The 11456-nt window shown below is 35.7% G+C and overlaps 1 protein-coding gene across 2 annotated transcripts in view; it reads right to left on the bottom strand.

The window, feature by feature from the left end:
- Positions 1-349: 349 nt before the first annotated feature.
- Positions 350-11456, bottom strand: part of TRMT11 (tRNA methyltransferase 11 homolog) — a 69573-nt gene continuing 58466 nt past the window's right edge. For both annotated transcript variants that reach the window (XM_001380143.4, XM_056818730.1), the window contains one exon: positions 350-938. In XM_001380143.4, coding sequence (XP_001380180.2) covers positions 807-938 — 132 coding nt within the window. In that variant the 3' untranslated portion in view covers positions 350-806. The remainder of the gene's footprint in view (positions 939-11456) is intronic.

The raw sequence follows: 11456 nt of genomic DNA, 5'->3' as shown, positions 1-11456 counted from the left end.
TTCAGCAAAGTTTCCCCTTCAAGAAAAATACAGCTTCAATTTCAAAGAGCACTGATTGGACTTAATACCATTAGGGAACTATTATGGGACTTTTTGTTGTTATTGTCGTTACTGTGCTTTAACTATCAGTTGCTGAACCAAAAATTGTGGGCAGTTGTCTTTACCAAAAGTCAAGGTTTAGGAATGTGAAAGCAAATCCAAGGTACAGATGAGCTTCAGATGTGAACAGGCTTCAGATAGTTTGAGAGCTTTTTTTTTTTTTCAGTTTTAACAGGTCCTAAGATTTGTAATTATCATTACTAGAAAAATAAGAAAAATTCATCAAGAAAATAACAAAAGTTACACGAACTCCAAGAAGTTTCATTTTATTGGTTTCAATGCATATTTGTTACAAATAAAAATTAAACAGTTTGACAAATATACTAAAGAAATAATTCTTGATCACCTCCAACAGGTCCTAAAATATACAGGAGACCCCAAATGCCAAATACCAAAATATCAATGCACTGTTTCCTTTTGCAAGTTAATGGTAAAAAAATATAATTTTAAAGTCAATCTTCAATAATGTTTGAAAATATAAATTAAATAAGGTTTTTAAAAAGACGCATACAAAAAAAATCAATCTGCTATAAACAAACCCACTTTCAAAAGAATTGCTCAATTTACCTTGTAGCATTTATTTTGTTTCTCTATTTTAAAAAGTTTAAAACAGTACATGTTCTCTGGAACATTCATGAATATCCAGATGTCTCTTCTCCTCAAACCCCAAATCTTCCATTTTCGTTCATTTGTCATAAACTTAATTTTCACTCTTGGATGGATTTTTCTTCCTTGGCAATTCTTTTTGTTACCCCACTGAAATACTTTTCACGAAATGAATTAAGACCTTTGTAAGGCAGAAACTGATTATCTAATAGGTGAGAATACTGGTCCTGATCCTGGTGGATGAGAAGATAGAGAAAAAAATATTCATTAAACTCATTTAAATTCATTTAAATTCATTAAAATATTCATTAAATTGTTTACATATGACATAGCAAAAATTCTATTAAGCAAACTCTCTACCTTTCTGTTATTCTTTCATTGCAGAATATATTTCCAGAATCTGAATAAAAGAACTGTGCCCTAAGAGTACTTACACACACAAATTAATCAATCAATCAATAATAATTTATTAAGTGACCATTATGGGCCAGGTACTAAGGATTTGAAATCAAAAATGAAACCAGAAGAGAATGATCACAAAGGGTTGAATTCATGTAATATTCAATAAATAAATGAAACTTTTGGTTTACTCCAATATTCAGGTATTAAAGTCGATGATATACTACTACAGTGAGTTCTATTTAAAAACTGTTAAGTAGGCTAGACTACTGAGAAATGATTTGCCACCAGGGCAGGATTAGACATACCTGACAGTGAATGATGATAATTCAATTACTTCTCAACTAGACCTGGTCTTATATAAAACAATTTACCAACAATATAAAAACTGCAGGGAGTGGGGAGTTTGCTCTTAGAAAGAGGGTCTTACTACCTACTCAGTTAGGTTTTTGCTTGCGAGTTGATTCTCTCTACCTCTGTTAAAAAAAAAGACTAATTCACACATGTGTCTTTTTAATTCACACGTGTGTGAATTAATGTCTTCTTTTTAACAGAGGTAGAATCAACTCGCAAACAAAAACCTAACCTCTTAGTCTTTAATTTTAATATAAAAATGGTAGCTACAAATGCATCTGTAATATATCAGTTGTCAGAATGTTTTCCCATTTCTGCTTATTTCATGAGAAATTAATATCTTTGTCCTACTTCATTGCTAGTTTATAAATACCCAGAAGCTTTAGCTAATACAAAATTTCATTTTTTATACTGTTGGCCCATATGTTTTCCTAAGAATCATTTTAGTCACAACTAAGTGCATCCAAATTATGCAATAAGTATTTCATAAATATGTCTAGCATTACTATTGCATTAAGCATAAACAGGCAGCTACTTGAATTTAAGATAGCATAGCATACACATATCCTAGAAGTTTATCAAATTTATAAAGAACTCCAATGAAATGAATTAACGGTATAAAAGCAAAATGAAAATAGCAGAGTCAACAACTTCTGGGAATATACAATCCAGGAAAGGTGGAGTTTCTCCTAGTCACTTGGTAGATACTCAATATATAAATATTTTGTCTTATTTTTTCTTCTCATCAAAATAAATAGGACCAACTGAGGCACTACCAAGTGACTAGCCTAGGACTCAATCTGAAGAGAGAAAGAGCAACTGACCCATTTTCTCATCCACTACTGCCACTGACCCCATACTAAAGAGATGGAAATTTTTCTGAGTCCCATTATACCTAAGCCAGCTTTGTGGAAAGTAGTTTTTGTTTGCCAACATGTGTTATTTTAGATATTACTACTGACAACTACCTTGAAAGACAATTAGCAAATAATAAAAGTGTTAAAGGCTTATCTTATTTGATAGAGAGGAGCACACAAAAAAAAAGTCTAGAGAAGGAATTTCTGTAAGCCAAGATTACTATAATGTACCAGTAGATTGATCACAAATTATACAAACTCTACCTGATTCTGGAGAGATGAGGTTGTAAGGAAAAAAAAATGCCATCCTTCAAGATCAAAAAGTAACTAGAGGAAGTAATGTAGTCTATGAGATAAGGTGAATGTATAAGAAAGGGCAGTTCAAGGTTCATGACTATTAGAGGAATCAGTGACTGAAAATACAAAAATAAAGCTTTCAAGTTGTCCTCAATTAATGAAAATAAAATTACATGCTATGACTTGCCTCCTAGGTATAGATTATATCCCAAGATTTCTTATGATGTCTTGAAAATTAATTTTGCACTAGAATGCAATGTAATATGTTTTATACTGAAGGGATAGAGAAGTAAGGGAGGGGAACTATTGGAAAAGATGGGAAAAGTATAAGTCACATAAAAATGACACATTGCATAAAATAATTATACATACACACATATATGTCAATTGATATGAATGGCTTATCAGCTCTAACATTTATTTGGTGCTTAAAGGTTTATAGCGTTCTTTCTTTCCCTAACCACCCTGTGAAATAGACAATATTATTATTATTCCCATTTTCCAGATCAGAAACATAATCCTGGGCAAAGTTAACCCATGTCTCCCAACTTCAAGTCTACCACTCTTCCTGCACCCAGCCCACCCCTGAAACTATTTATGACAGTAAGAATTTATAGTGACTCACTTCAGATAAATTCAATTCTCAATCTCCTACTCCTCTCTATCTACTCTTATCTTTTGTTAATGCCAGAGTAAACTCTTAAGATGTTGATATTCAACTCTACATATCTTTCAACACCTGTAATGACTCTTCTCTATTCACATTCCCTGTCCATTCTGATCGAGTATGTCTGTGGTTTTGTTTCAACTCTCATCAGCTAAACATCTCAAAGACAAAAGTGTTTCCTTTAAAGAGAAGGAAGACCTTTAAGTACAATACGATCTTCCATCTTTTCCTCCTTGGCTCAAGATTGCTATTTGCTTAGACTCTGCATCTGGTTTCTGCAATTTCTTTAATACTCATGAAACTGCCTACTAGCCTAAATCGCAATACTATCTCAATATTACAATGTCTTCATTCAAAGTAGCTTCTTTTTGTTCAATAGGGTAACCAATTTATAATGAGAAAGTAAAACAGATGGAAAATACAGATACATAGGAAACTAAAGACTACTAAGAAAGGAAGGGATATAGAAAAAAAAAATTTTTTTTTATCTGCTCCAGTTTGTTGCTTCACACTTGGATCCTTTAAGTACTCACTGAAGGGAGGAGAAATTTTACAACTCAAATTCTCTGGAGACCATATCTTAGTTTTAAAATTATTTATTAAAATAGAAAAAGGCAGGCCAGAGAAAGAGAGGGAGAAAAGCACCAGCTGTGTGGCTGGCTGCCTCCTCCATGAGCAGGCTGAGCCAGACCTTGGGCCCTCCTGGGTCTCTCCATTAATTTATGCTCTTCATGACATCCTTTCCCTGAGCCTCTCTGATTGGAGGACTCAGAACTCCATCAGGACAAGAGCTGACTCTTCCTGATACTAGGAGTAACCACTGGGGCACTTAGAATGCCTGAACAACGCATGTGCACTTTTCTCCACTTGATGCCATTTCCCAGCATGGCGGCTAGCTGACTGACTCCATTCCTTAAGCAAATCCTTGCTTAAAGATAAAATAAAGAACTTGTCTCCAGTCCGTCTGTCCTTCACCAAAGACAAAAGATGCAGGCAAAAGAAGCCGCAGTCCCAGGAGATACAGTTTAAGTTTTAGCTTAAAATCAAACTTTTAACTTTAAAATCAAAAAGTGGTACACATTAATATGAACTTTTCACAGGAACAGTCATGTAAAAAACGATTTGTGGAACTATGCTTTTTTCTCAGAACAGAGAAACAGTATGGCATAGTGGATAAATCCCAAAAGATCTGGGTTCATGTCTTGAGTATAACACTGTGCACTCATGATTGCAGACCAGATGCTAACTTGCACTGATGGAAGAAGTTTCCATACTGGTAATTTCTGAAATTAATCCCAAACCACCCAGGAAAAAAAAATAAGGTTGAGAGGGAAAAGAGGATAAGAGAATTATAAAATAAAGTGACTGGTAGGCCAGGTTCACCAGTTTGTTCTTAGAGGAACCAACATTTGAACTGGATTTTAAAGGATAAAAAGGAATTCAGCAGGTAAAGAGAGAGAGTGAAAACACTCCAAGCATAGAGAAAGGCATAATGAAAGACAAGAAGGCCGTAGAATATAGCATATGTTCATAGGAGAAAGAATAGTCAAGACTAGCAAGAATGTAGAATACCTAAGGGAAGCAATATAAACCAAAACTGTCAGAGTGGGCTGGTTCCAGATTGTGGAGGGCCTGTAATGTCTGGCAAAAAAAAAAAAAAAACTTGACATTGAATGAGAGAACTCCTCGGGAGCAGCTGGGGAGCTCAGTGGATTGAGAAGCAGGCCTAGAGACAGAAGGTCCTGGGTTCAAATTTTGCCTCAAACACTTCCTAGCCCTATGATCCTGGGCATGTCATTTAGCCTCCATTGCCTAGCCCTTACCACTCTTCTACCTTAAAACCAATACATATTATTAGTTCTGAGGTGGAAGGTAAGGATTTTTTTTAATTAATTAATTTTTTTAAATTAAAATTAAAATTTTTAGAGACATGCATAAGCAAAGCTTACATAAGAAAGGTTTCTGGCAGAAGAAGCAGGGAAAAGGAAAAGACAGAAGAGAGAAGGGAACAGAGATGTGAGAAAAACTCTCCAGGCAGCATCCAATAGTTAGAACATGTGGTAATGAGTGCTTTTATTAGGACAGAACAGTGGGAATAAGGAGGAGGGGATTAATGTGTTGTGGACAAGTAATCAACAAGAGTTAGTATCAAACTGGATATGAGTAAGAGAAAGGGGAAAATGCAGATAATTCCAAAAGTTTTGAATGAAGGCGGTGAATCAGACAAAAATTACAGCTAGGATAAGTGCTTCTTAAAGAAAAATGATGCTCATCACATCTAATGGAAAGGGAAATACCCAACCTCATAAATTGATAGGTAACTTTACATATCACAGGAAAGAAGTCACTGCGGCGTCTATAAAGGCAACATGAATACATGAATAATGTTCCATTCTAATGTCTATAAAATCTTTGCTGAATGATGTCCTGAAAAGAGCACTAAACTTTGAGTCTGACCTTGGTGACCTTAGGTAAATCATTTTATCTCTCTGGGTCTTAATATGCCCACCTGTAAAGTTAGAATGCAGGACCAAATTACATCTAAAGGATTTCACTCTAAAGCCTACACATGATCATTTGGTTAATTTTTCTAAACAAAATACTGGTGGGGCTTACAAAACAAACTAAGATTTGAAATCTACTAAATATATAAAAAAAAACTCTTGGATCTAAACTTTTATACAGGATCCTGTTAACACAAGGTCCCCACCAAGTTAAATTCCTGCCCTATCAAAGCTGCTCTTTCTAAACGTAATTCATATAGAGAAGTACAGCACTGGTCCCTCAAGCAGAAATGGACTTTTCCAATATTTTTATGTGTCCCACTGCCCTCTGCTGGCCAAAATCAGAGAGGTTACAATAACGATTTAACCCAGAACTGACCATGTTCTGGAGTCTAACATAGAGGTCAGGAGTGCTTGGATCTCACTGCTGTTTGATATCTGCCTGGGTAATATTTATCATAAAGATGATCAAAATAATCTACCTCATTTGGAAGGACTAGTCATTATTCACAACAATTCATTTCTTAAACACAGATATACCAACAAAGCAGCTGCAAGAAATTTCACATTCTCTTAATCTTCATCTGTGAACAACCAAGAAATAAAAACTACCCTTTAAAACAGGAACAAAGGATGGACCTTATTTATATACCTATCATCAGTGAATAAAATGGGATGTCTAAGAAGAAGGATAAAAGGCATGAAAAACGACTTCAAATCCCAAAACATGCAAAATGATGCCACAATAAACATTAACGTACAGATTCATAAATGCCCAATGAAAAGAAGCTTCAGAGAATATTTTGTTTATACAAATTCAAAATAGGCACTTAACCCAGGGCTACGGAGGTTAACTGGCTATCGCTTGAGGAGGAGTATACAAATGCATTTCTCAACCTGAAGATCACACACTGTTAGGAATTAGGGATAGGTTTGGGGGCAGCAAAGACTACAGCACAAGATGACCTCTTAAAAATCATATTTGTTACCCAAACCTACTACCTACTCTGTCTTATCATGCAGTCCCAGAGAAATAAAAGTGTTCTTGACAGTACAGTAATTCTGCCTCCTTGCTACTGTTCACTAGAAGAGAATAAAGTTAAATCATGAGAACTAGGTTGAGAGAGAAGCTCCATCTAATTCTGCTATTATAACAGAAATTGAGTGATTTTCAAAATAGAAAATTCTGGATATTGGTTAGCTGTAGCTATTGGCTACAGTTCCACTCCTCTCATCATAAACAATTGGCATGATTTAATCAAGCAAGTCACAAACAAATATTTATACTATGTGCAAGACACTGGGGGTTGTGATGGTTTTATAAAACCTAGTCTCCACCCATCCTCATCCCTACCTAGATCAGTCCTAACTCTCCCTAGTACTGATTACATGACTTCACTTCCACTAGGTCACTTGGAATTTCCATTTTGATATTAACTCCTCTTCACCCTCAATTTTCTCCCAGGAGACTGAGATCCATTTGCATGAAATTAAACCTGATCTTTTCCCAAGGGCCTCACAGCCCTTTACCACTCTTTCTCTAATTGACCATTCCTTTTTTATTCCTCCTCATTCTATCAACTGGTTGGGATTAGCAACTTGGTGTTCTCCTTACTTCCACCGCCATTGTGAACTGTTGTCCTACCACCATCAATCAGTAACGCTGGCCATGGAAAAACCTAGAAACTCTTACTTCAGCCATACACTTCACTGGGCGGTCATGCTTTGTAAGTCACCATTACTTGGAAGGATTCTACCTCCAAAAACTTTAGTTCTTGAAATTCCCCCTAAAACCATAATCTCTCATCTTTGCAATTCTCTTACATCATCATTTCTAAACTATCTCATCATTCTCATCATGGCCACCAATCCCTTGATACTTCTGTTTTCTCAGACCATCACCAATATTCTGACATGAAGAAATTAAAAGTTGGAAGAGACCAAACTCTTGTCCATCCTATACCTAATTGTGAAATCTTTATGCCTCATCAGACAAGTAATCAACCATTCTCTGACTGGAGAATTCCAATGACAGGAAATTCACTGACTACTGAAATAATAAATTACATTTCTAAACAGCAACCATTGCTAGAAATTTTTACCCTTAAAATAAGCCTAAAAAAAATAAATTAAAAAAAAATAAGCCTAAAATCTGCTCCAACAACTTTATCCCTTGCTTCTAGTTTTGTGGGCAAAAATTTGTGGGCAAAAAATTAAAAAATTAAACCAACTATTCCATATGACAATCCTTTTAAATGTTTTAAGAGTGTTATCATGTCTCCCTCCTACTCTCACTGAGTTTTTCTCCAGGCTAGTCATCCCCCAGTTCCTTCAACTATTCTCTTATAGTTCTTTTCCTTTTTTTGTATCACTCCCCTGTGACAGTCTTAGTGAAACCTATGGATTCTTAGAATAGTTTTACAATACATATATACCACCCCCCAGAGAAAGAATTGTTGGTGTCATCTTTCACATCAGTGTATTTATGGTTTTATTTGGGGGTTTGGGTTATATATGAGGTTACTCTGACAACAATGGCCAATATGAAAGTGTGTTTTGCATGACAATAAAATAAAATTTTAAATTTTAAAAATAAAATTTATATAGTAGTACATATGATGACAAAGGAAACCAAATGTATTTTAATACAATTATTAACAAAAAAATTTTAAGTTTCCAGAAGCCAGGTTAAGAATCCCTATTAAATTATATGGAATGGGGGCAGCTGGGTAGCTCAGGGGATTGAGAGCCAGGCCTAGAGATGGAAGGTCCTAGGTTTAAATCTGGCCTCAGACACTTCCCAGCTGTGTGACCCTGGGCAAGTCACTTGACCCCCATTGCCTAGCCCTTACCACTCTTCTGCCTTGGAGCCAATACACAGTACTGACTCCAAGATGAAAGGTAAGGGTTTAAAAATAAATTAGTTGTATAGAATCTAGTCCTCTTACCATCTTAGTCACAACTGAGGTTCTGTTCCTTCTGCCTTTCAAAGTATACTAAAAGAGCTTTGGGTATTGCCACATATCACTGTTAATCATACACTAAGGCTATATTTTATTAGTCCTCTTCTCTGTTTCTTTTTGTAGGAATTATCTAGTCATATTTCTCATGGCCTATACTTGTAAAGTTAATTTTTTTGAGCCCAAGGGAAATATTTTACATTTGTCCCTATTAAATCCCACCTTCCTTGACTTTTCCCATTATTCTGGCCTTTTAATAGCTTTCTGATCCTGACTTTGTCCCCCAACATTCTAACTATTCCTCCTAGCTTTGTAAAATTTACAAATTCGAAAAGCAAGGCATGTAGGGCCTTTTCCAAATTATTACTTCCCTACCTACCCAGTCTTAAATCACAGGTAGGACATTTCAACTGCATTTTTTCCTAAAACTTTAAAAGCTACCTTTTAGGTAAGAGCTTTTCCATTCCTACTTCCCAAATACCATGTGTTGCTGAAATAAGTCACAATACCAAGTTGAATCCTTTTATTTGTCTTTTATTGTGAGAAGCTATCATATTCACTTTGACAGTTATTCAAGAAGTTTGGCAATGGAGAAGATGATGGTAGTCTGAGATGTTACCAGGTCAAAGAAAGTTTTATTATAAGATGAAGAGAGCTGGGTATTTTTGTAATCAGAGACAAAGGAGCCATCAGAGACTGAAAATGGTTGAGATATGGGATGACTGATGGAACAGGGTCCAAGAGGGGACTGAGGGTGAAGGGGGGAAGTCGAGGCACAAGTGGAATGGTTACACTTAGCAGAAGAGGGTAAGTGAAGCGAGAAAGTCACTGAAGTGCAGAAAGGTAGTGGGAAGCCTGTCACCTGCATCTTTGTATTATGAGGGGGAACATGGAATTGACCATGGATTGAATATAAGGGATAAGAGGAAATAAGGCATCACAAACATATAGGTTGTTAGCGTGGGTGTCTAAGAGAACAAACCAAATGCCTTCTTGAAGCTTATAATCTAACCAGACTAAAATGTATATTATTCTAGTCTGAACTACTGCAATAGCTTCCCAAGTGCTCCATTTAATACTAGTTTTTCCCCTCTACAATTTAGTCTTCTAGGTGCCACCAGAGTAATATTCCTGATATAAACATTTAACCATGTCATTCCCATATTTAAAAAAAAATTAAAAATATTTCCATTACCTACTGATTTGTCCTGGCATTCAAGTCCCTCCACAACTGGACTGTGTTCTAATCAAATTACTCATTCTTCGATCCCATTCTGACCTCTCTTGCCTCAATTCCTTTAAAAGCATAATACACAGAAAGACAGACAGACAGACAGACACACACACACACACACACACACACACACACTTCTCTGATCTCTCTCTCCTCAAATCCCTCATAAATCCAGTCGATTCAGACCTTTTTTAGAGATGCCTGAGAGTATAACCTGCATGACAAATACCCTCATACTTACTATTCCTACTAGACAATAAATACCATGAAAGTCAAAACCACATACTGTTCTATTACTGTATCTCTCTAGGTCTAGTAGAATATACTGTAGGCACTTGTCAAACGATTGCTGGACTATTAAAGGTTTTAACTGTATCATCTAATTTCGCCCATGCACCATCTGCCATGTTAACTAAATCCTTTACCAGACTATAAATACAGTGAAGGAACTGCTCACCTTGAGGTTCAACTCATAGTCACAAATGAAACAGACAACATTTTGTTGTTAAATATTGAAAATTTCTAGATGGCAGGTAATTGGCATTTGTCCAATATAATCCTCACTAAAGATAAAATTCCATTTTTCAAGTAAGATTTTTGCTATCAATTCCCTCCCCAAAATTGACATTTGTTAATTAGGGCATATAATCACAATGTAAGTGACAACCACAAAGGGTAATTTTTTTAATTATAAGGTGGCTATTTGGATAAAACGGGTGATTTGTTCCAAAATGGTATCATCTGGGATGTGGACAATCAAAGACTGTATGATGCTAATCTAAATAAATCTATAATGATTCAAGAGGAAACTAAGTGACTTTTACTTTATTTATGGGCCAAGTTAAAATTGTTCCTTTACTCGCTGTCACTCCTTGATAATGAGATAATGATTTCTTCCACATCGATGGCATTAACTTCAGATCATTTATATTTTCTTAAGTGACAGTAGTTTATATAAAACAGCAGTTTCCACTGCAAACATCTGAATACAAATGGCTTATGAAGCATCTTATGATAAGTGAAAGCCAGTGATGCTGACAGCAAAGTGACAATCACCTAACTTTATACTTAACCTAATTTTGTCGGCCAACATTAGGAAAAGACTCTTTAATTACAAAGGAGACTGGAGGTATGTGATACAGTCTTAGAGAAATATTAAAGTGAAAGCAGCAAGGAGGGGAAAGATGAGGGAGACGAGGAGGAGGAAAGCACTAGGTAGTTTTTCTTTTTTAAATTAATAAAGAAATGAAACATAAATGATGTTGCTGAATTCGGTGGGCCTCAGTTCAGCTTCAGGGTAATTACCCATGTCCGGCTTTTGTTTAAAAATCCTGCTACCCTTATCAAAGCTTCCCACTGTTCGACATCTGGTACTGGACAGTAGCTATAGAAACCACTTGTGGTGAAGTTATACAACTATAAACAGCACTAAGCAATTTCCAAACCAAGGACAAGCAGGTCAAAAGTCTGGCACCCAAT

This window comes from Monodelphis domestica, chromosome 2 (genome assembly GCF_027887165.1).
Source record: "Monodelphis domestica isolate mMonDom1 chromosome 2, mMonDom1.pri, whole genome shotgun sequence".
Classification (NCBI taxonomy): Eukaryota; Metazoa; Chordata; class Mammalia; order Didelphimorphia; family Didelphidae; genus Monodelphis; species Monodelphis domestica.
The sequence above is the reverse complement of the archived record's forward strand: the minus strand, read 5'-3'. Positions and strand labels throughout refer to the sequence as shown.